This window comes from Sarcophilus harrisii, chromosome 3 (genome assembly GCF_902635505.1).
Source record: "Sarcophilus harrisii chromosome 3, mSarHar1.11, whole genome shotgun sequence".
Lineage (NCBI taxonomy): Eukaryota > Metazoa > Chordata > Mammalia > Dasyuromorphia > Dasyuridae > Sarcophilus > Sarcophilus harrisii.
The window spans coordinates 535,020,195-535,046,143 of record NC_045428.1 but is presented as its reverse complement, the minus strand read 5'-3'; the positions used below and the strand labels follow the sequence as shown (position 1 = coordinate 535,046,143).

The following is a 25,949-nucleotide window of genomic DNA, read 5'->3' as shown; positions in this document are numbered from 1 at the left end:
AGTAACACTGCTGGATCAAAAGGTTATGCACAGTTTGATATCTTTTTGAGCACAGTTCCAAATTGCTCTCCAGAATGGTTGGATCTATTCACAATTACACCAACAATGTATCAGTGTCCCAGTTTTCCCACATCACCTCCAACATTCGTCATTATCCTCTTATTATTATCCTATTATCCTATCATCTTAGCCAATCTGAGAGGTGTGAAGTGGTATGTCAGAGTTGTCTTAATTTGCATTTCTCTGATCAATAATTATTTGGAGCATCTTTTCATATGACTAGAAATAGTTTCAATTTCTTCATTTGAAAATTATCTGTTCATATCCTTTGATAATTTATCAATTGGAGAGTGGCTTGATTTCTTATAAATTAGAGTCAATTCTCTATATATTTTGGAAACGAGGTCTTTATCAGAACCTTTAACTGTAAAAATGTTTTCCCAATTTATTGCTTCCCTTCTAATCTTGTCTGCATTAGTTTTGTTTATATAAAAACTTTTTAACTTAATATAATCAAAATTTTCTATTTTGTGATTAATAATTATCTCTAGTTCTTCTTTGGTCACAAGTTCCTTCCTCCTCCACAGATCTGAGAGGTAAACTATCTTATGTTCATCTAATTTATTTATAATCTCATTCTTTATGCCTAGATCATGAACCCATTTTGACCTTATCTTGGTGTATAGTGTTAAGTATGGGTCAATGCCTAGTTTCTGCCATACTAATTTCCCAGCAGTTTTTGTCAAATAATGAATTCTTATCCCAAAAGCTGGGGACTTTGGCTTTGTCAAACAGTAGATTGTTATGGTTATTGACTATTTTGTCCTGTAAACCTAACCTCTTCCACTGATCAACTAGTCTATTTCTTAGCCAATACCAACAAATGGTTTTGGTGACTGCTGCTTTATTATACAGTTTTAGATCTGGTATAGCTAGGCCCCCTTTTGTGAAGATCGCGTATTTTAAAATCAGTCGGAGTCAGGAATTCAGGTTAGGGGAAAATCGTCAGTCTTTATTCTCAGTGAAGAAAGATCAGAGGTGGAAGGGAATCGGCGATAGCAATGTGTGCAGCTGAGTCAAGAAGCTAGCTAGACCAGCAGCTAGGAGTATGGAACCCAGGCCCAATCTCTCCCAGCTTCTCTTCCTGTCTCTCTCTGCCTCCACCCACCAAAATTGTCATTTCCTATACAACACATCAGGACTTGCACAGAGAATGGGCGGGGGCCATTCTTTATCCAATCATTGTATATTAATAGAGTATAGCCCAATTACTATTTAGCCTCAGGTACTTGGGACCTCAGTGCATCAATTCAAACCTCAGCCCATTACACCCTTTATTTGTAAATCTTAGATTCTTGATTAGAAACTTCTATTCCACACTGTCCAAATAACTCCCAGTAAATGTCTGCTGGTACATTCTCTCCAGCAGCTCTGAAATAGTTGCTGGGGATTCTGTCCCTATCACTCATTATTCAGATCTTACCCAATGGGACCCAAGAGCTGCCAGTCTCTTAAACTCAGAAGGCCAGCTCCAAACAAGGATATGCTGATCTTTAACAAATACAAAAGAGGGGTTTTAAATTTACTTTTAAGTTTGCTTAAGTATAGAATGTGCTTTAGAAGTCATGCTTGGGATATAGGGGTGTTTCTAAGTTTTCTATGAAAGAATTCAAGTCAGACCATTTGTAAATTTAGTAAAGACATTTAATGAGGTGAATACTTTTCAAGGTCCCTTCATAAGGGTTTCCATAAGATTACCCCAGCAGAGTGAGGCTAAGATTTACATAGAGAAGAGAGAATAATAAAAACAGGAGAACTTGGCAGAAAGAGGAAAATTGGACAATCTCAGATAAAATTTTTAACACATACATATCATATGGGAAAAGAAGTCCTTTTGTGTCTATGACTGGATGGATATCTTTTGCCAGACATCTTGCTATAATTGGGTATCTGTTTGTGATTGCTTAGCTCCCTGGTGCCCACTGGATACTGAAGCTATATGTTTATTGCTCACAGCAGAAAACTTCTATTTTATCAGAAGCCATAATGAGAAACAGGGCAAGCTGCTCTTTCCTATCCCCCTTATAGTAAGTTACTCAAAACAGTTACAGTATGAGTTACAGCTTAAAAAGAAGAGAATTTGAAGATATTATGAATCATTTTTAAACATTTTTTGAGCAATCAGCTCTTCTGGCTTTATAACCAAAGGAAGGGACTCTTTGGCCTCTCAGAATGCAGTCTTGCCTCACACATGGCTCCAAAGCTCCCATGTGGCCTGTAGGCATAAGGAATACTAATTTTGAGAGTGATAGAGGGGCTAATCATTTTTACAGAAAAATTATCCATTACAGACACAAACCATTTACTTCTTTTGCCCAAATCTTTTTTTAGAACAACTATCTTAACTGTGCCTCCCCCAACTAAATTTTTACTCCTGACTAAAAGACTATGTTTAACCATTTAAAATTAAATTTCGTCTAATCAAATTAAGAACAATGTTCTAAATCACTCATCTACAACCAGTTACAGTTTGACACTCAAGAGGGTCTTAACTGCCTCCAATGAGGATATGATCATCCAATTCTTGAGTGGGAAGATGAGTCACTTCCTCTCTCCCCCATGATAGTCATTTATGAAATTCTTCTCCCATATAACCACACCTACCTTTATCCCTCAGAACCCCTCCACCAACCAAGATTTAGCCATTTGGTGAGTCATTTAAAACCAAACCTCAGGCAGCTAGGTGGCGCAATGGATAGAATACCAGTCCTGAAGTCAGAAGGGCATGAGTTCAAATCTGGCCTCAGGCACTTAACACTTCCTAACTGTGTGGCCTGGGCAAGTCACTTAATCACAATTGTCTCAGCAAAAAAAAAAAAAAAAAAAAAAGGGAATTCTTGGGGCAGTTAGATGGTGGAGTAGAAAAGAGCACCAGCCCTGAAGTCAAGAAGACCTGAGTTCAAATCTGGTCTCAGACACTTAATACTTCCTGGTTGTTGTGTGACCCTGGGCAAGTCATTTAACCCCAATTGCCTCAGGAAAAAAAAAAAAAAAACCCTCGACCTGGACAACAACAGTAGCTATACAAACGCCACTGTCCAAAACCCTTCCCAATCCCCATTTTGGCCCTCAGATCATCACATGAATATGACAGACACCTCACTGAAGGCTTGTTTTACATTTTGGGGCTGTAATTATGAGGGAGAATGCTTATCTTCCTATTTTTAATTTTTAGGGATACAACATGATGGCTGTGCTCTGATAAGCAGGCATAAATGGGTTGCAATTTTCCTTAGACAATTCATTAAAACATTTTTTCATCTACATAACCACACATCTTCTAAATTTCTCTATTATCTTAGAGTACCCATAATCTTTCTAGACATACAGGTTCAACAATCTGTCAAAAAAATTCTGAGAGCCAATGTTTCCAGCTATTAAAAATCAATTTATTAATTAAGCAGGTCAATAGTCAATAAAGTGATCTCTCTTGACAACCAAAGAGTCTCCAGGCATCTTTAATGCCCCTTTGTTTTCCTTTATTATTACTTCCTTTATTGAATACCATTGCACATTATTGAGAGTGTTCCTAATTAAAAAAAAAAAAAATTCAACCCTAATTAGTTAATACTTAATGAGGTAGTAGTTTAAGAGTCCTTAGCCCCTACCATTAACTTCATCATTGAAGGGGAGAGGTCAGCTGAAATGTGACTCAGTCATGAGGCTCTAGTTCCTTCTAGCAATCTGATTGTCCCAACATAATTTCTTTGGCTTGGTTTCTCCTTCATGAGTGAGCCCCCCCACCCCAAACTCCATTAAAGATACCAAGAAAACTGACTGATTCAGTTTGTCTTCTACTTACAAAGTAGACAAAAGCCCAGATTCCTTTTGAGTGGGACTCGGTCCAAACTAGTTAAGAAGCAGATTCCTTGTAAGCTAGGAATGATTAATGAGTTGGTCATGACCTTCATAGACTGATTGGTCTTTTTAGGAGTATAATCTTGACAAAATAGGAAGAAGAAGGAAAGATCATAAATTAATAACTGGTTCTTAGTATAATAGTAAAACATTTATTTTCATTTAAATCTAATCTGATGTCACATTTTCTAGTTTTTACCGACCCCAAATTTTTTGCATCTGCCCTTTTCTCTTCAGTTATATCCATAATTTCATCACCTGTCACCTGGGCTATAACAATACTTTTCTAATTGCATTCCCAGTCTTATCTTATTATTCCCTTCTCCAAATCATACTCCATACAGCTATTAGAATCATTTTCATAAAGTATATATCTGACCATGCCAATCCATGATCAAATAAACTCTAGAGGCTTCCTATTAACTCCAGGCTCAAATATTATGTTTTTAATGTTTATTTTACCCTTTTAAAATTTCAGTTTTTATATAAAACATTTAATGCAAGTAATCATTAGTATAGTTGTACATGTGCATAATTTATACATATACATATACACATACATAGTGGGTACATATTGTGAAAATGGAATGACTTTACTAATCCTTCAAGCTCCTTTATTATCCAGAAGAAGCCAGACTGATATCAGAATCAGATAAATTTGAACATTCTTTGCTGGGCATATCAGAAATTCCCTCCAGTATTGGACCCAGAGCTTCTCCTACTATGCCAGATAATCAACTCAGACCAATTCAAATCAACTCCCAATTCCTAAAAAACAAACCAGCCCAAAGATGACCTGATAAAGTGATTACACCACAACCCCAACTCTATGATTTTTGCTTTATTAACCCTTGCTACTTATATCCACTTTGAGCTCAGTTCTATCTGTGCTCCCATGTATACATGTTCACTTGTTTACGAGGAATAAAATCATGGATAAAACCTATTTTTTGTCTTTCTTAGAGCAAAGTCTGGGACAGTGTTCAAATATTTTTTATTGATAGAGATGTAGTGTGGTGTTCTCTTCTTTAAAATGTAATGTGTTCTCTTTGGGAGCAGGTTTCTTGGGAGATTTTCTGGAGGCAGCCTTAGTTTCGGTTCAGATCAATAATCACTTCAAACACAGCCAGGGATTTAAGTACAGTCTTTTATTATCTCTTCTAAAATAGCCTGGTTAGTTTTCTTAGAGGCCTATCTCTCTGCTTGGTTCTGAGAGCTCTTGTTGCTAACTTCAGCCTCTCTCTGAATCTTGGTTCTGCCCGACTGCAGATTAACTTCTCAATTTCTCGAATTGAATTCTCACTCTGTCAATCTTCCGAAGTGACATCTGGCTCTAGCTCAACTCCGACTCATGGCTTTTTCTGAACTGACTCTAACCGAAGCTCTTTTTATGCTCGGTGTAAAAGGTTGACTCCTCCTCCGAGAGAGTGGGATTGTGGGTTTCTGACTTGTGAATCTCATACTGAATACTGACTTGTGAATCTCCCAAAAGTGTGAACTCCAATGAGGACTTAAATACATTAGGGAGCTAGAGAATTTGCTAAGTACCATGCTAAATTAGGCAACTGACATCACTTTGTAAGGATTGTAACAATGTAGGATTTTAAAAAGTTTGAATATTACTGCACTAATAAGCATACAGATGCAGCTCAGATGCCATCCTTAGATTAAATCCTGACCCTAATATAAATTGCCTTCTAAATTCAGTCATCATCATGCCTTGAATCCTAATCCAGGTTCAAATCCCTGAACACTGTTAAAGATAGTTTGTCCATGACCAATACTGACTCTTAAAAATCTTCCACATAATGACCTCCAGTATGGGCTACAAAATGATCCCCATTTCTGGTCATTTATTGAACCTGATTTTAAAGTTTGACTTAATTTCTAATCCCTATTAACGATTATCCCAGATACTGTTAAAACTCCTAACCTAGGACACATTCTGATTGGTGAATTGCACCTGGAAATGAGCTTTAACTCTAGCAACCCAAACTTTGGTGTTCTAATTTCTAAACTGGTCATAAAGTCATCTTTAATCAAGTCTCTTTAGTTGTTTCAGTCAGGACAGAATTTGGCATGATGCAGTATATAAACTCCAAAAGAGAAAAAGCTCAGAGCCAAATCCCAACTGTACTAATGATTAACATTATGCATTTTTAATTTAGTCAGAGATAGCTGGTAATTAAGCTGGACAGACAGGAATCTTGGCCAAACTGACTTTGCTAGATTAGACTCCAAGAATCCACAAATACCAAACTGACTTTGCTAGATTAGACTCCAAGAATCCACAAATACCTCCTTACCTTCCTTCTTCCTTTCAATTTTCTACTCATTCTTGATAGAGTGAGCAGACTTCAGGGCCTCTGGGTCCCTAAATTATTATAGGCCCTAGAGACAACCCTGCTATTCCTTTATAAAGCTCTTAGTACTGGAATTCTACATAATTTATGTAGAGGATTGGCAATAACTGACAGCAATGCTGTTTTTACCTAATACCCCTTCCTTTGCCCTTTAAGCCACAGCACCAAAGGTAAGTACTTAATGCTTCCTTCCTAGTAATATCTGCCCAAATATATAGAATCTGCTAGGTGAATGGGTCTGAATAAACTTTGGACACTTCCTTCCTTAGAAGAATAATCTCAAACCAAGAACTTTCCCTAAAATCAAAGGCCACTTTTACAGATATTTGAGACTGTTACAAAAGAACCTATGTGCCACATAGGGACCTGAAATGAGTGTCAGATACACCAGTTAAAAACCTTTATTGTCTAAGAACTTGTAAGGGAGAGAAGTACTACAAGGGAGCAGAGAAGAAAAGAGTTCTTAGCTGCTCAAAAGGCAAGTGGAAAAGAATGAGATAATATAGTTTTTGGTTAAGGGAAAAGATATCTAGACATAATTAGCCAGGATGTTTAAAAAGTCTCAAGCAAAGTCCTGAGTCTCCAACTGCTTTCTGTGAGCTGTTTGATTTCTGGCAGCTACAAGCATCTCCAAAATCAGCTAAAGTTCATTTGCAAAGGATCAGTAGTATGTCAAGCAGCTCTGGGACTCTGAAGTCTTTCTGATTAGTTAGCTATTGTTCCACTCTGATACATTAGTATAGTTATTTCAAGGCCCATGTTAACAAAACCCAGTAAAAGTCTGCAATCCACATTCACCTTTTATCACCCCATCTTACTCACCCTAGAGTGAATTCTCCAACTTGACTCCACTGCATCTGCTGATTGTTATTCCTCTCAGTCACTCAGGATCCAAATTAGAGACTTAAATATTTCTGTTCTCTCCCTATACTCCACACTAGCCAATCAGTTGCCATAATATGTTCAATCTTTTTCTGCAATATTTCCCCACACAGAGCACTTTTTGTCACTCCTATTGTCACTTTTCTAGTTCCATTTCTGTTGGAAGCTCACCCTGCCTCAGATCAATCATCTCCATTCCATTCACAAATCAGTCAACATAATTTCCCTAATGTATTTATTCTTTCTATAATCACTTTAGTTCTATATAGACAGGGGATTCCCCAAAATCTGAGTTCAGTTTTAAATTTTAGTAACTTAAGATCAGCCAAATAAACAAATAGTTTAAAAGTACACAAAGAGTTCTGGGACTCACTGTATATCCCTTTTGTCTTCCTATTAGAATGGACACTTCTTTCAGGTAGAAATAGTTATTTGCTATATTTGTATTCTTTGGACCCGTTACAGTTTCTAGCTTACAATAGACACTTAATAAGTACTTCTGACTTATTTTGGCTAATAGAGCCTGGGCAAATCTTTTAACCTCTCAGTGTTCCAAGGCAACTCACAAAGACACTGAACATCACAAAAGTAGTCAATCTACCTTGGAAAAGGGAGTTCCTTACACCATTTTTTTTTCATAATTCAGAATAAGAAAGATGTTACTTATTATTTTTTAAAGGACCTTATTTCATTTTCAACATTTCAAAGGGCATTTATGCCTTTGGGATAAAATAAAATAAGCTATTTTCACTGAGAATTCTGCATCCCCATAATTCAATAAATATGGTGAATGAGAACAGAGAACTATCACTTCCTTGTTTATATACTGTCTCTCTTAATAAAGACTAAAATCACATCAGGTCTTTTGATACTCATGTGCCATTGTTGATTCATATTCAACTTGATACACTAACCCATAAATTGTTGCTATTGTTATTGTTGTTTTTAACATTGTTGTTTCGATAAGAGAATGAAGTATTTTTTATCTTGAGCACAAACATTTGCTTTTATCTCTGTTAATTTCATATTTTTAAAATTTGGCTCATTCTTGTCCCAGAATAGCATGAGAAACCTTGTAAAATAATTGTTAAAATCTAGGTATATTATATAACTATCATTCTCCCCAGCCACCAGCCTAGTGACACTGTCAACAAACAAAATGAAGGTAGTCTGAGAAGATATGTTCATTATGAAGTTCTGTTGATTCTCTGTGATCATCATTTCTTTTCTTTTGTATTCACTAATCTTCCCTTAAATAAAAAAATTCAACAATATTGTTGAAATTGAACTCAAACTAATTTAATCTATTTTTATTAATATAGTAATTTTGCAGTCACAAATACTATTCCTATCAAGTTAAAAATCAACATCTTACATTAGTGTCTCTATTTCACCATGTTTTATTACTAATTTTTTCTGACTTTTTGTATAAAACATCGGAGTACATTTTTCTTATTAGTGTACCTGTTTTTGGATATTCCCAGGAGACACCTGTGAATTTCTGACTTTTCTACATACATAAACACAAATACACACAGAGACACACATACATATTCACACACAAGTATGTGTTTAAACACATATATTGATGTGGCAGATATATGTATACACATGTGGGCAGCTTTCTTTGCTCTTCAATTTCCCATTTTCTGTTAAACTCCTCTTAATCAAATCTAGATTCTTCCAAGCAAATGTATATTGTCAATTTTACTACTTGTTTTTTATGGGTTATTTTTCCTATGTATTTTCCACTATTTAAAACCAAAACACAAGATCATGTCTTTGTTTACAAGTGTTTATTCTTGAAGGTACACTGGATTATCCAGGGACTATATGCAAAATTATATAGCACGATGGAGAGTCTCCTTTTCTTGCAGCTTTGATTGCTGGCCATTAGAGAATAAAGATAAGAGTAAGTATAAGGATAAAAATAAATATAAGGATATATACAAACACATCATATATATGAATGTATGTGTGTATATCTATCTTTCTATATGGTTGATATAGAAATAGATCTCAGGGTAAATTAAATAGCAAAAAGATAATGGGGGGATGGTAGGAATCAGAAAATCAGGTTACAACAAAATAACTTTAAGCATAATGCTTTCTAAGTCTTGGATAAAGTATAGCCATTTTATTGTTATGAATACCATCTCAGATATCCTCACTTTCATCTATCAAGTAACTATTTCACATCTTACATTAGCATATTTATTTCACCTTATATTATTATTGACATTTGATGAGTTTTTGTCTGAACATCAGAGGATATGTCTGTTACTGCTGTTTCTGTTCTTGGGCAGGAGGTGTCTATGAATTACTAAATCTTTCAACATACACACACTTATGTATGCATACATACATATACATATATATCTTAATAAAAGTGCAATGCTGATTAATATCATTATAACTTTTAATCCTGATAATAGACAGGAAGGGAGGAAATCCTGTTGGAGTTGTACTAGGATGGTTTCTTCTTTAGGAGAGATGAATTTTAACAGAGGTCTAAAAGCAAGTCTTATTATGAGGGTAGAAGGAAAGGAGGGTGGGTATTCTAGATACATAATAGAAATGAAAGAGATTAAGGATAGGGAACCATGATTGACCCATGTAACTGGAGCATAATGTACACATTAGGAAATAGGGGAAGATAAACTTTGGTGTATGACCTTGATGGTTACATTTAAGTATTTGATAATGATATAGCTCTTCCTTTCATTTCCTTGAAATGTAGTTATATAGTCTGATCAAAAATCCCAACATGGAAAATTTCTTCACCAATGACTCTGGTTTGCCCCCTTTCATACTAACTGGCTTCAAAGGACTTGAACTCTCCCAGCAATGGATATTCCTGCTATTTGGTGCCTTCTATTCTGTTTCTATTGTGGGTAATTCCCTGATCCTTTTCATTGTTAAGGAGGAAGAAAGTCTTCATCAGCCTATGTACTACTTCCTTGCTGTATTGTCAGTCAATGATCTGGGTGTGTCATTGTCCACACTGCCCACTGTAATGGCCACCTTCTGTTTTGATGCTAAAGAGATTGCCTTTGAGGCTTGTATGTCCCAGATGTTCTTTATCCATTTCTTCTCTTGGACAGAATCAGGAATCCTTTTGGCAATGAGCTTTGACCGCTACATAGCCATATGTAACCCACTACGGTATTCTACCATCCTCACTGATGCACGAGTTACCCATATGAATTTGGCAATTGTATTCCGAAGCTTCTTTATGGTTTTCCCACTTCCTTTCCTCCTGAAGCGTCTGCCCTTCTGCAAAGACAACACCTTGTCCCATGCTTATTGCCTGCACCCAGATTTGATCCACCTACCCTGTGGGGATAGCACTCCAAACAGCATCTATGGCCTTTGCATTGTGGTTTCTGCTTTTGGCCTGGACTCTGCCCTCATTCTCCTCTCCTACATATTCATTCTCCGTTCTGTATTGGCAATTGCCTCTCGGGAAGAGAGACTTAAGACCCTCAATACATGTGTTTCACATATTTGTGCTGTTCTCATCTTTTATGTACCCATGGTGGGTGTGTCCATGGCCCATCGTTTTGGGAAGAATGCCCCTCCATTTCTAAATACAGTCATGTCTTTCATCTACCTCTTTGTTCCTCCCATGCTCAATCCTGTCATCTATTCCATCAAGACCAAAGAGATCCGCTGGAGGCTCATCAGAATTTTCTCAGTATCAAGCTCTGTTCGGAGAGAACTGAGATGAAACACCAGTTCCCAATGTTATATGCTGTGAGTCTGGCTTTGATGAAAAAGCATAAGAAGCTTATCTCTTCATATTTTCTATACCTTCTATTTGGATAGGGTGCTACTGTGAGGACAAGGAAAGCTAGATGATAGATCAGTTATCTAATTTGATTGGACAAACTTTTGTAGTGTGGTTCACTTGATGCGGGAAAGATTCCAATCTTTGATTCCCAACCCCCCCTAGTTAATGTAAATTACCCTTTGACTCACAAATCCCGGTCCCTTTGAATTCCAATAGAAGATCCAGACCTGTCCCAGCCCCACCTGGATCTGAGCCAACTTTGGGGCTACACCCAAAAGTCCCTCAAGCTAAGTCTCCGACTTAAAAGGGCCATGCTAGGAACCCCTCTTTGCAGAGATTCCAAACATGGTAGTCATGTAAGGACCCTCTGTCCACTGGACCCTCTGTCTAGTGCCCTCCTTGTCTCTACCTTTACCTATCTCCTACTTCTAAACTCAGTAATAAATCTCTTTTATCAATCTAGCTCTCCGGGCCAATAAATGCTTTTATTGGGAATTCCGTGCCGTCACTAGACCTCATATACTGCTGTATCCTTGCGCCGAATCCAAGGGGGTTGCAAGGGAGTTCTGTTTGACTCCCTGTACCCCAAACCTGCCACTAGACCTTAACTAAACCCTAATTTCATTTAGGTACCCCAAATCTAGACCTCAAGATTTGATCTACACCTCAACACACTGAGTCACAGATTACAGCACAGGATTCTACTCATTTATATGTTTGTTTTCTCTAAAGGGACTACTTTTCCAAATTAAAATCTACTTTTTAAAGGAATTATATTCTGAAACTGTGCCATAAAATGAATCCTTGGTGAGTCATGCTGTCCCATAGAAACACTGTAAAGATATAAATTTTACCAAAGACTGGATTCAAATAAATTTTAGATGTTAACTATTATCATAAAAACAAAGATGTACAAATTATAAACCAGTCTTACAAAATGAGCATTAACATGCTAGTATACTATAAAGTTTAAGTAGAAGGAAATAAGATACAATCCAAATCCATTATAAATTTGTATTTCGTGACATAGACTTTTTTTATAAGAGGCCTTATAGTACAGTGAATAAGAAACAGGCCTTGGAGCCCAAGAAACCTGTGTGTAAGTCTTGCCTATATGTACTAATTTTGTAACCCCTGGGCATGTCTGAGTGCTCTAGATATCGTTATAAGACAAGAAATCTCAAAGAGTATGTTAACAGAGTCTATACAATTATTTGGTGGGTATGAAGATTTATTTTTTGTGTGATTCTTATTTGCTGATCATTGAAATCCCTTCTAATTCTCAAATTATTTGATTCTGATTCTTTCCTTGGTAAAAGGAGATTCCTCATCCACAACTTCTCTGAATCAATGAAAGCATAGATCTAGTACAAATCCTGATAAGCTATATATATTTATGTGTGTGCCATGTTGTACTTCCTTCTTTTTTCCAATATCACACACACAAAAACACACACACACACACACATATATATGTATATGTATATATACATATATATATATATATGAACATACACATATAAAAACACTTTTCAGAAGATAGTAAGGTACAGGAATAATGGGGTAAAAAACTATTAAAGGGAAGAAATATGGATCTCTTCTACCAATCTGTCAGTACCCCGGGACAAAATTCTGTGCATTTTTCCCCTGATAAAATTTGAAGTTTCTTAAGAGGAGGTACTACTTAATTTTTGTCTTTGTATTCTCAATTCCTATCACAGTGCCTGGCACATAGTAGATATTTTTAAAAGCTTTTTGACTGATCAAATGACTAATATTTAAATAGATAATTTTAGAACAATAGAATAATATTTATGTAATTATAGAAAGTTTACATTTATTTTATTTTTTCATTTATTTAATATTTATTTTTCCCAGATATAAAACAATTTTCAATATTTGTTTTTAAAATTTTGAATTCCAGATTCTTTCCCTTTCTTTTTTCCCACCCTCCTTCCCCATTAAGAAGGCACATGTGAAGTTATACAAAACATTTCCATAAAAGTCATGTTGTGAAAGCATAGATTTCTCCTCCACCAAAAAACCCGAAATTTTAAGAAAGTATGCTTCAATCAATATTCAGACACAAACAATTCTTTCCCTAGGCATAGATAGCATTTTTCACTTAAGCTATCTGAGAGGTTAGAATGCCAAAAGTGAACACAGTGTCCTAGAACTTATGGGAAGCATAAGGAAATATACCTGGCATCTTCCCCAGAACCAAAAATAGCATCTCACATCTAGCAGGTACCTAGCAAATATGTTTAATTGAAGGAATCAGAGGATTGTTTTTATAATTTGTATTAGCAGATTCTGAAAAGCAAATTAGCAAATTCTGAAATTAGCAAATTCTGAAAAGTGTTTTTATATGTATATGTTCATATATATATGTATATATATAATATGTTCATATATGTGTGTGTGTGTGTGTGTGTGTGTGTGTGTGTGTGATGTGATATTGGAAAAAAGAAGGAAGTACAACATGGCAGTTTCTTATTTGAGTTAGAGGTTGTTTCTACTTGTTAAAAAACATGCTGTCTATACCTTTAACTTCATCATCCTGAGGCAATATTCTTGTTGCCGCACCCTAGTTACAGTTTTGCAAAACAGATAAAAACATAAAACATTGTTAAAAATTATATAGATGGGATAAAACAAAAATAAAATCCAAATCTCTTTGGTGAAATACAAGTTCAATATGTGTTGATACTTGTTAGTTTTTTTAAAAAAATCAGTCAGTTAACAAGAATTTATTAAGCACTTACTATGTGTTAGGCATTGTACTAAATGCTCCAAATATTTGTGTAGTTGTTCAGGTGTTTTCAGTATTCCATTTAGGATTTTCTTTCTTTGCAAATATATTTGAGTGATTTGCTATTTTCTTTTCCAGTTTATTTTTCAGATGAGGAAATTGAGGAAAATAGACTTAAATGACTTGCCTGTTATGCCACAGTTCTCTTTAACTATCCTGACTCAGTTTCCCTGCACTAGTTTCCCTTGTCTCAGTTTCCTTAACTGTTCTGTCTCAATCCCCTAAACTGTAAAACTCCCCCTCTGGCCTATTAAGACTGAGAACTATTTGCTCTAGGGTTGTAAATTGTTAATGCAAGCAGATAAACAAGAGAGTAGACCTCCTGACTCTTTTCTGTCCTCAAGAATTTACACTATCCAGGACTACTTGCCATCTAGGAGAGGGAGTGGAGGAAGAGAGGGGAAAAATTGGAACAGAAGTGAGTGAAAGGGATAATGGTGTAAAAAATTATCCTGGCATGGGTTCTGTCAATAAAAAGTTATAATAATAATAATAAGAAGAAGAAGAAGAAGAACAACAACAACCTGCCTACTGGAAAAACCTATTTCTAAGAAGCATGAATAAATGGTTACATATTTTTACCATTAAAAAAAAAAGAATTTACACTATCCCTCTAAAATATTCCAAGATACCTCACTGATATCTTTACTTCTGTGTATTCAGACATCCTGTCTCTGGGTTTTTAGGATTTATGGCCCCCCCCCATCCTGACAGAAGTTTTCCCATGTTTCTTACCCCTTCCTTTGTATAGAGAAAAGGTATTTAAGAAGTTGGGTTTCTCCTATTCATTGCTGGATGCTGGATACTAGATGCTGGACTCTGGATTCTTGCCCTGGGACCAACATGAATTCCTTGGTCCCAGTATATCTTTATCTCTGTCTGACTGGATAATTTGAGACGAGAGTCCTGTCCAGTCAATTATACTCTCCAATTAATAAAATATTAAAAATTATCTAATCTCTGTCCTGCCTCAGTTTCTCCTGCATTACAGTCTAGCGTCAAACCATTACAAAATGTCTGAAGCTAGATTTGAATTGAGGACAAGGAATGTTCCTGACTCCAGTCCCTGCACTCTATCCATTAGGTTATTTAGCTGCCCCTAGAATACACATACAAGCAGAAATAAAGACAATATCCTCTAATTACCTTCTTATGTAAAGAAGCTTACATTCAAATAAGGAAATATTACACATAAAAGAAAGCTGAAACAGGGACAGTTAGTAAGCAATCAGAGATTATACACATGCAATCATGTAAAATATTTCCATGTTAGTCATTTTTCATAAGAAGAGTCAAACAAAAAAAATGAAAAATAGCAAACCTCAGTCTGTATTTAAACAATATTAGTTCTTTTCTGGAGGTATGCTTCATCATTAGTCCTTTGGTATTGTCTTAGATCACTATATTGGTAAGTTATTAGTCAGGAGTGGAGCCTGGAGAGGAATGAAGCCTCATTAAGAAAAACATTACTTCAAAAGTAAGAAAGTGATAGTCTAGCAGTATTCTGCCTTGATCATAATAAATTTGGAATAGTATGTCCACATTTAAGGAAAAGCAAAGATAAACCGGCCAGTTCTCTGGGAAGGTACTTAAGAGAGTAAAGGTCCTGGAGGCCAAGCATACCCAGGGGACATTTACTCTGGACTGTGAGGGACAGCACTGCTATTTTCAAGAAATTGAATATCTGGTGAAAGAGAAAATAAGCTAGTCTTATAAACCCCAGAAAAAGCAATGAAAGGAAGTTGCAGAAAGAAAGATCCCAACTCAAAATAAAGAGAAACACTCTAATATTGAGCAGGTATGGAAGTGAAAATGTTGATTGAGGAGGCTTTCCTTTCACTGAAGGGCACAGAGAGAATCAATGAATGAAAGCACCCCATCCACTGTGGGCTGGAGATAGATATATAAAAGAAAGTCTGATCTTAGGAATCTTCATTTTAGTAGGAGTAGTTGACACATAAAGGGGAGTGATAGCCAGGGAAGGGTGAAAATCATAGGAGCTCCACTTAGTAGTATCACTTAGGTGCACCTTAGGAAAGGGTATACCCTTTCCAGGTAAACCACAGATAATGAAAGATTTAAAGAGTCATTTGGGAGAGAGTAGATATTTGGTAGAAGAGGGATTCTAAAGCTGAGATCTGTGAACTTACTTTTTAAAAATTGATAACCATCTCAATAAAAACTGGTTTCCTTTTTCTTCCTATGCATTTTATTTTATGGATTAAAATATATGTGTATATATATTTTATATATATATATATACATGTACATATATGTATGTGTGTGTGTGTGAATGTGTATATTCTGAGGCTTTATCAAACTGCCAAAATGAGACAAAGGCCTGCTGTAGAGGGCTCCTCTTTAGATGTGAATTCAATCCAGTAACTTCTAAGGTTTCTTCCAAATCAAATCAAAGAGTCTAGGGCTTAAAGAACAAGGGGACTCCTTCTGAATATTACATTTCTGTTAGGGATTTACTTATTTTTATATGAACCATTATCTATCAATGCCTCAAAATGTGTTTGTTTGTTTTTTAATTTAAACATTTTACTAAATATTTAATAAACTCCTATACAAAGCACTGTACTAGTTGCTGGGCAGGGAAACATAAAAAATAAAAAACAAAAACAAAACAAACAAATAAAAAAAAAAAAACCAGTCATTTGTCCTCCATACCTATCCATTTACACCAGCTAACTCTGAGAGGCAAAAAACTGCTATCAACCCAATGAGCAAAGGGACCTGGATTGGTAGCTTTTCCCAGGCTATAGCAGTTGAAGCTTTGGGCTCCCTGGAGACCTATCTGTTTAAATCATCCTCTAAACAAACAGATTTAGGTGAGAGACTATTCAAGTTTGCTATTTTAGGATTTAATTCTATTTAAATTCAACCTTCATTTTGAATATTTCCTAATCTATAGGCAACATCTTGTCTTTTTCTGAAGGCAAGAATCAAAAAGTAGGCTTCAGGCTTTATATTCTCATTAATTGTATTGTTAAAGTAATGGGGGGAGGAGGAGGTTGATTGGTAATTCAGCAGGAAAAATAGTGCTGTCCCTGTAGTTTCTCATTTCCAGGTCATCCTCCCGTCTCTGAAAAATGATTTACTATCTCTTACATATCAAAATTCATTCTCTACTGGAAATTTGAATTCTTTTTTTAAATTATGAATTTTTTTTTCAAAACAAAGTTTTCTAAACAAATCTCAAAACAGATCCATTTGAGAATACGTTCTTCCACAAACATTTAGATCACAAACTGTTTTTTTTCTTTTTGTTTGGATCACAAACTGTAAATAAAAAGGAACAATTTTATTTAATTTTGATTTTATGACATTAACATTGATTAATGTATTTGATCAGTTTTGTCATCTCTTTCTCTTGACAAAAAGCACAACAAAACCCAATTTGGCATCATTATATGAATTATGTAAAGCTTATAAGACTTTTTAAAGTTGATCATTTCTGTTTTTATGGAAGAATCTTATCCCTGCTTCCACTCCAAATCCCCAGGGAATTTGACTCCTAGGTAGCACAGAGGCTAGAAAATGTGAGTCTAAATCCTATCTTAAACTGTGTGCAACTCTGGACAAATCACATAATTCCTCTGATCTTTTGTTTCTTTATTTGTAAAATGGGGATAATAATAGCCTTTACCTCACATGATTGTTGTGACTGAATGTTGCAAACCTCAATGTGTTATATAAAGACTGTTATTTATTTTTTATTATTGTGATTTAGCCAACATTTATTGGACACTTATTAAATGCAAAGGACTATGATAGGTGGAGATGATAGATGAGGGATAAGATGTGAGGAAGTAGGGAATATAAAATTTAGATGAAATAAGTTCATAGATACTAAGAAACTCCCAATCAGAAGTATGGGGCAAGCACACAAACAACTTAAAATATAGAAAAAAAATGAAGATAATATCATTGGAAAGGCAAAATAATCATCAACTTGATATAGCACTTAAAGTTTACAGGATACTAGCAACAATTGTAAAAAATCTTCAAAGCAGGTGCCATAGTTATTAGTAATCCACTTCATAGAGGAGGCCCAGAAAAGTTATATTTGCAAATGGTCACACAGTCAAGAAATGCCCTTCAGAAGAATTTTCACCTAGTGCTTTCCAAACTCATGTTTAATATAACTTGTACTATGGAGGGATTCTTGAGTCTTAGGGGTTTGTAGATATATATTTCCTAAAGTCCATGAATGTGGATGGTGAAAAAAATAAATATTTATTCCAATATAATTGATTTCCTTTGTTGTTCAATTATTTATTTTACAAATTTGTAAACATTCTCAGAAGGGTCCATGACACAAAAGATTAAAAATTCCTGTACTATAGCATATCCTGCCTATTTACAAAGTGTTATTAAAACTCCAAAAAAAGGTAATATTGGAAAGGAGACAATAATTATAATTAATGCATCTCTGATTTTCAGGAAAAAAATCCCTTGGAGGCATTTCTGCTGATTTTTAAAAATTGGATAAGATTCAATAGGAGAAGGTGGTAGGGATGTCATTCTAGAAAGATCAAACTGTATAATTAATCAACAACAGAATCACAGAGTTATAAGGGGTCTCTGAGCACCTGGGTAACTAGTTCAAGTAGTCTATCTAGCTCAGTCTGGAAAAGAATCTCTTCTACATCATAACTAATAGTGATTATCTAGACTTTCTGACACCTTGGGAACCTCAATGTCTTCCAAACAAGTTTATTTTACTTTTTTACAAGTCTAATGATTAAGCAGTTTTCATTCCACTAAGATCAAATTAGCTTCTTTACAACTTTACAACCAACCCTCATGAGACATGAATTGAAAGCTCTTTACCCTCCTGATTGCCTACCTCTGGTTTTCTCATTTATCAATGTGTTTCCTCAAATATGATAACCAGAATTACATATAATGGTCTACAAGAGGTGCCATCAGGGCAAAATACTGCCACCATCCTAGACACTATTCTTATTTTAATGAAGGCTAAAATTGCATTCCTTTTTGGCCACCATATTGTACATCTTATGCTGCACTCCACTGAAATTTTAAGAAGAATCCCTGTTTATTCAAACCATTTCCATTTTCTACTTGCAATGATTGATTTTTTCAAAAGCCTTTAACTTGCCTATTAAGTATCTACTATGTACAAAACATTATGCTTGGTGCTGAAGGAGATACAAAGTTTAAACAAGTTATTATAGTTATTATTCTTTCCCACAAAAATAGTATACAATCTAATAGGTATATACTCATCACCAGTATTTCATGGTTAAATGCATTGGTATTAAAGTAATGTAAATGAAACACTATGTGAGTCCTGTGTTGAGAGACCAGAATAAGAGAAATGATAGTTCTCTCTACTGTGTCCTAACCTAACCACAATTAGGAGAATTATATTTAGTTCTGGACACCACAATTTCACAGGGATGTTGAAAAGCTAGAATGCATCCAGTAGAGGGTGGTGTTCAGTATATAGGGGGACCTTGAAATCCTGGCAAGAAGGAAATAAACATTTATTAAACACTTTGTATATAAGAGGTGCTATGCACTTTAAACATATTAACTCATTTGATTTTCACAACCATGGACTATGGGTTCTGTTATTATCCTCATTCCATAAATGAGGGAGACGGAGGTAAAGTGACTACCCAACTCATACAACAAATGAGTACCTGGGGTCAGATTTGAATTCAGGTCTTCTTGATTCCACGAAGATTCATCTTCATAAGTTCAAATCCAGCCTCAATCACTTACTAGCTGTGTGATTGGAAACAAGTCACTTAACCCTGTTTGCTTCCGTTTTTCATCTGTAAAATGATATGGAAAAGGAAATGGAAAACAGCTTAGTCTCATTGACAAGAAGACCTCAAATGGGGTCATAAAGAATCAGATAAAGCTGAAATGACCAAACAATAACTTTCTGACCTCAGGACTAGCATCCTATTCACAGACTATATTAATTTTTTGTTTTTTTGGGTTTTTTTGGGTTTTTTTGTTTTTGGTTCTAAGAGCAATGAGAAACAGACTTGCCCTCCCTGTGACTAATATTTACTTGTTTATCTTAAATTCCAACTTCTAAGGGCCCAGTACCCTCAAAATGAACTTTAGACTCCAGTAGGGTCTCTCTGATAATTAGTAGCATTCTTTGCAATTCTTCATCCCACTTCTGATCTAATTGCACAAGATAAGCTAAATTTTGTCTTGGATTTTAAGTCTTTCCTAAATAAACAGTAAGCACAAATCAAACACCCAAAGGGAACTGAGAGATATGAAGTCATGGTATAACTTAGCTCCATTATTATCTTTCCCTCTCTTTTAAAGCCAGCAAAGGAGATATTCCTGGTTTCATTTCCAATCATCTTTTTCTGCCTTCTTTGCAGAAGGAAATGGTCTTATTTTCTGGAACACAGCAAGTACAAAATAACAAAACATAAGAATCAAATAAAATTATTCCCACACAGAAGTTCTTCCTTCCTCCATTTCCTTCCAGGAGGTAGAGATTCTCAGACCCAGGCAATCCCAAGAGTCATACCAAAGATTGGGCCTCTTGAGTATGCTCATCTTCATTTCTGAAAGGAGAGTGTAGATCACCTAATTCCTCCCCTCACTCCAACACATATGCATCTAGAAGCCATTTAGGCTAAAATTTTAACCATTGGGTTAAAATTTCTGAAAACACTGTTTTTCTCTCCCCTCTCCCCCAACATAATTCCAAATCAATAGGACTCTGTTGCATGTCAGTGAATTAAGAAGTTTTTACAGGTGGAAAATAACCTGTACTAGGAAGGAAGAAAGCTTGACCCTGGCCCCTCACTTTGCTCCCCTACACATACATTAGGAGGCTCCCAATCTGATTGAAAAGCCAAGATTAGTCCATGAAACAAGTTGTAACCTGTACAACCTGTACAAGGCAATTTATAATCGATAATAGATTCTGCAGTACTAGCACATTTTTTTCCTGTTTCGCAAAGAGTTATACCCATGCCAGCTGACTGACTGAATGTCTCTGCCTGTAGCCAAGAAAAGTCCTTAGGGCAGGCCCCTCTTGCAGGAGAAGAGGGAAAGAATTCCTTTGCGGATGGGTTTGGTCTTGACACTATAGATGATGGGATTTAGCACAGGGGGCACGAAGAGGTAGGCACTGGACATGAGAGTGTGGGCAATGGGCGAGGCATGCTTGGCGGCCCTGTGCATCACAGACACGCCTATCATAGGCACATAGTACAGGAGCACAGCACAGATGTGTGAGGCACAAGTATTCAGAGCCTTCAGCCTCCCCTCCTTTGAGGCGATGCCCAATACAGTGCGGAGGATCAAGGCATAGGAGAAGACAATGAGCAAGGAATCAAGCCCAAAGGAAGCCAGAACAATGGACAAGCCCAAGATGCTGTTGATGGTGGTGTCGGCACAAGGTAGCTGGATCAGGTCTGAGTGGAGGCAGTAGGAATGGGAAAGAACATTGGCCCGGCAGAAGGGCAGGCGTTGCAGTAGAAATGGCAGTGGGGCCATGAATGCCACACTCTTCAACGTGATGCCCAAGCCCATGCTGACAATTCGGGGCAGGGTCAGAATGGTCATGTATCGCAGTGGGTTGTAGATGGCCACATAGCGGTCGTAACTCATAGCTAGAAGGACACCAGACTCCATGCATGAGAAAGTGTGGATAAAGAACATCTGAGCCAGGCAGCCTCCCAAACTTATCTCACGGGCATCAAACCAGAGGATGCCCATCACAGTGGGCAATGTGGAGATAGAAACACCCACTTCTGTGATGGCCAGCATGGATAGGAACAGGTACATGGGCTCATGTAGAGAGGAATCCACTCGCACTGCTGCCAGGATCAGAGTGTTGCCCACAATCGCCACCACATACATGGCAAAGAAGAGGATGGACAGCCAGCCATGCTGTGCTTCTAGACCAGGGATGCCCGTCAGGAAAAAGGGTGAAGGGAAAAGAGTGACATTATCCAAGATTCCCATGGGTCAGCTCTGCCTGTTGTTGGAAAGAATACCCCAAAATTAGCTTCCAATACAGATCATGATCAATTCAATCACATATCAGTCTATACATATTACATGATCTGACAGGGAAAGGAATCCTGGAAATCAGGAAGACCTAGATCTAAATCCTGTCTCTGAGATTTACTAGCTCAAGTGTGACCGTGAGTTAATCAGTTAATCTTACTAAGCTACAATTTCTTAGTTTGTAAAATGAGGATTAAAACATGCATAATACACACAACATAGAGTTAATTGTGAGATTGCAGTGATTGAAATGGAATAACATATAAATTACTGCAAATTTTAAAACACTGTATAAATATCAATAGTTATTATATTATCATTTATTGTTATTATTATTATTTGTTGTTGTTGTTGCTCTTATTTCCAATGACTTGAGAGAATTTTGTTTGTTTTGGTCTTAATCCTTGATTTCATCAGCATAACCAGTCAATAAATCTTAATAAATGCTTAAGATTTACTTGGGCACTGTGCCTAGCATTAGGGATAACAAAGAAAGCCAAAAGGCAGTTCCTTCTTTCAAAAATCTTTCTATTAATATAGATCTACAACTGTCCTGAAATTTTTCTGGTTCAGAGTTGCCTAAGAGCATTGAAAGGTCAAATGACTTGCCCAGAGTCACACAGGCATCAGGTGTTGGGGATGGGACCAGGACTTCCAGACTCCATTTTCTTCGCTCTTCTGCTCATTTTGCCATGTTGCCTCTTCTTTAGGGAGAGCTTTAGCAGTTCTTTTTACAACAGATGTTCTCATTGTCCCCAAATCATACAATCATACAATATCTAGGCTGGAAATAATTATTCAGTCCAAAATATGGAATATTAGAGCTAGAAGGGACCTAAAGTAGAACTTGGAATGTTGAGTTAAAGGGACCTTCATTTTATAGGGGACCTTCATTTGAAGATACTTAGACAAAAAGTAAAACAGTCTTTACTTTTATAGACTTCAGTTTCCTTAATTATAAAATGAGCAGTGGGATTAGATCACCTCTAAGTTCCTTTCCAGCTTGAAATCTGTTTCTTCTTCTCCAAAGACTCATAAACTTGTCAATTATTTTAGTGTTAACACTTCATCTAATCTCTGCCCAATAAATATCCTCCCTGTATATTGATCGCTGTTTTCTTCCTATTAGCAAAATGCATATGTGTTTGTGTGTGTGTGTGTGTGTGTGTGTGTGTGTGTGTGTGAGAGAGAGAGAGAGAGAGAGAGAGAGAGAGAGAGAGAGAAAGAGAAATCAGTGACAGAACTTATAATAAAAAATAATAATTGGATTAGATTAGAGACTACCAATGGCTGCTTTGAGGTCTGGATTTTACAATTCTAGAACTTTGTTCTAAATTTCCGGAAGAGAAATTTTTCTATTATTCTACAGTTTCCTCTACTCTTTACCATCATGACTCTGGTAGAATATGAAAAACAATAAGCTACCATACTGGAAAGTCGAAAAGATATCTATTGATCCATATCTTCCTAATAAATGACATTTATATGGTCTATTCCTCACAGACAAACTCATAATCATGCTCTCCAATTCACATGTGCTTACAAAGAGACATGCATGCAATATAACAATATAAATCTTTTGGATACATACGAACTTATAAATAAGCATGCTATCTTATAACATGTCATTACTATTATGATGCTGATAAACATACAGACACTCACCACCTTCAGAAGAAGAGATTGATAGATGGACAAGTTACAGGCAGGGTCTAAAGCGGCTGCTTGCTGTGGGAGCCTTGACTGGGAAACTAAAGGAAACAAATTCATATAGTATTATGAAAAACCTTCCCCCTAAGACAGGTCTCTAGAGCCACAGGCACCTGAGTCTATTTGGGGATGTGTTTAACTCAGCATGACATGAAGCTCAGTCCCCTTGGAGAAGAAAAGGCAGAAAGCCCCAAAGACATCCATACACCCATACACATATTCACACAGATATACTTAAGTATGACATATACAAATAATATCTTAAAAGTATATACTCATATATCATTAAACATATAGATTTATACATGTATATATATATATATATATATATATATATGTATGTATATATACACACACATACACAAACATATGTACAAGAGTGAAATTTGTCTACCTCCAGTCCCTATCATCATCTTTCCAAAACTAGGATCAGAGTTAGAACTCAATCTAAGAAAGGATGAGGGGGAAAAAACAGAATAGATAAAGCAACTCCCCTGTTCCACAAGTGTCAGGCCTATAGGCCCAGACCTAGAAAGCTTATGAATGGGGAAAGGATATTATAGCTATTAGTACTTGAGGGAACTTCCATCCTTCTTCCAATCTTTCCCTCAGGTTCTTCCCAGATGTCCCTTATTCACTGTTTATCCTCAGAAGGTTCTCCGAGAATAAGTTCTCTTTCCTTTCCTCCTATTTATCAATTGTTATTCTTTTCTTTTGCTAATGTCTATGAAGATTCTCTGCGTGTTACAGGAGGATATCTATTTGCCATTTCTTCCTTTCCATTCATTCACTTGGAAATGGCAGTGAAAAGATGTTATTTCACTAGGGCCTCAATCCTTATTTGTTCCTGGATGTGTATGTAAGGTTATATGGGATAGGGTAGAGAAGGGTATGGATGGGAAAACTGGCAAACCATTACTATCTCCTCAACAATAATTGAAGGTGGAGAGATGGCTAAGTAGTCACAGTCAAGACCAATAAACAGGAAAATAAGAGAAGAAAGTGCAATGGATGAAATCTGTGAATGGGAGAGAATTAGATGGGGGAAAGGGAAGGAGATGGTAGGCCCCCAGATAGCAGGGAATATGGAGTAGTCAAGATCACAGCTTCTTCTGCTCTAGTATCCTGCATGACTTAATCCAAGTTGGATAATGTGAAAGGGTCAGCAAAAAAAGCAGTTGTTCAAATGATCAAGAATAGAATTCCATAGAAGGATTTCTGGACAGAGAAGAGGTCAGTGACATGATCAGTCAGGTTTCAACTTTAAAAGTACTCCAAAGATAGTTAGACAATGCAAGGTGCAGTTCTCAAAACTCTGGTTACTGTAAAGATGATTCTGAAGCTGTATACTTTACAGTCTTTTGTCTTGCCAATTGATTCATCTTGAGAGCCACTTTCAGCAGCTAATGGGCAAGGCTGTGATAAGGTGGTGCAGTATGATCATTCCCCCAGACAGCATTTCAACAACATTCCTTATATTGTTCTTTCCTCTACTGTCAAAGAGTTTTTGTTCACACCTTTCTCTGGAATATTGAAGATCCTCTCTTCCTTCAGCTAGGTAGCCCAATGGATTATTTGGATAGAGAACTGGAGTTAGAAAGACTCACCTTCCTAAATTCAAATATGGCCCTAAACAGTAGTTATGTGATCCTAGCCAAATCATTTAACCTTGTTTGCATCATTCTTCATTTGTAAAATGAGTTGGAAAAGGAAATGGCAACCATTCCAGAATCTTTACCAAGAAAAATCTAGATGGGGTGACAGTCTGACATGACTAAAAATGATTGAGCAGCAACTCTCTTCTTTCAAGACACAATCTTGAACCTACTACAACTTTAAAGTATGACAAGATGGAAGTAGATGTGAGAGAGAAATTTTGTTTGTTTTTCTTTTTGTTGTTGTCTCTTTCAGTCCAATAATCCTTAGATAGCTTCTATAGTGACAGAGAGCAGATTTCAAACTCTGAGAAGACTAAAAGCAGATGGTCTCTAGATGAAGCCCCAAAGGGGGATATGATCTGGTGCCCACCATACAAGGCTCTCACAGAAGAAATTAAAAAGGATCTTAAAAGAGAGCTAAAAGAAGAATGGGGAAAGGAAAGGAAAACTTTGTAAGAAAGCCTGGATAAGGCATATAACTCATTAAAAGATAGAGTGGAAAAAGAAAACAACTCCCTGAAAAACAGAATTTGTGAATTGGAAAAAGAAAATAACTCCTTAAAAAAAAATTGGCAAAATGGAAAAAATTCCGTAGAACAAAACAACTCATTTAAAAACTCAATTGGACAAATACAAAAAGAAATAAGTAAATGAAGAAAATAATTAATTAAAAATCAGAATGGAATAAGCGGAAATGAATGACTCAGGAAGACATCAAGAATCACTCAAGCAAAATCAAAAATTGAAAAAGTAGAAAAACATGTTCAATGCCTATTTGAGAA

General features: G+C 36.2%; 2 protein-coding genes across 2 annotated transcripts; one reads left to right on the top strand and one right to left on the bottom strand.

The window, feature by feature from the left end:
- The first annotated feature begins 9,930 nt into the window (after nucleotides 1–9,930).
- Nucleotides 9,931–10,893, top strand: LOC100929914 (olfactory receptor 51I2-like). The gene has a single exon (XM_003764848.1). The coding sequence runs from the start codon at nucleotides 9,931–9,933 to the stop codon at nucleotides 10,891–10,893; it is 963 nt and encodes a 320-aa protein (XP_003764896.1).
- Nucleotides 10,894–20,803: 9,910 nt separating this feature from the next.
- On the bottom strand, nucleotides 20,804–21,754 carry LOC100929654 (olfactory receptor 51I2-like). The gene has a single exon (XM_003764847.1). It carries the CDS (start codon nucleotides 21,752–21,754, stop codon nucleotides 20,804–20,806), a length of 951 nt encoding a protein of 316 aa, XP_003764895.1.
- Nucleotides 21,755–25,949: the final 4,195 nt, after the last annotated feature.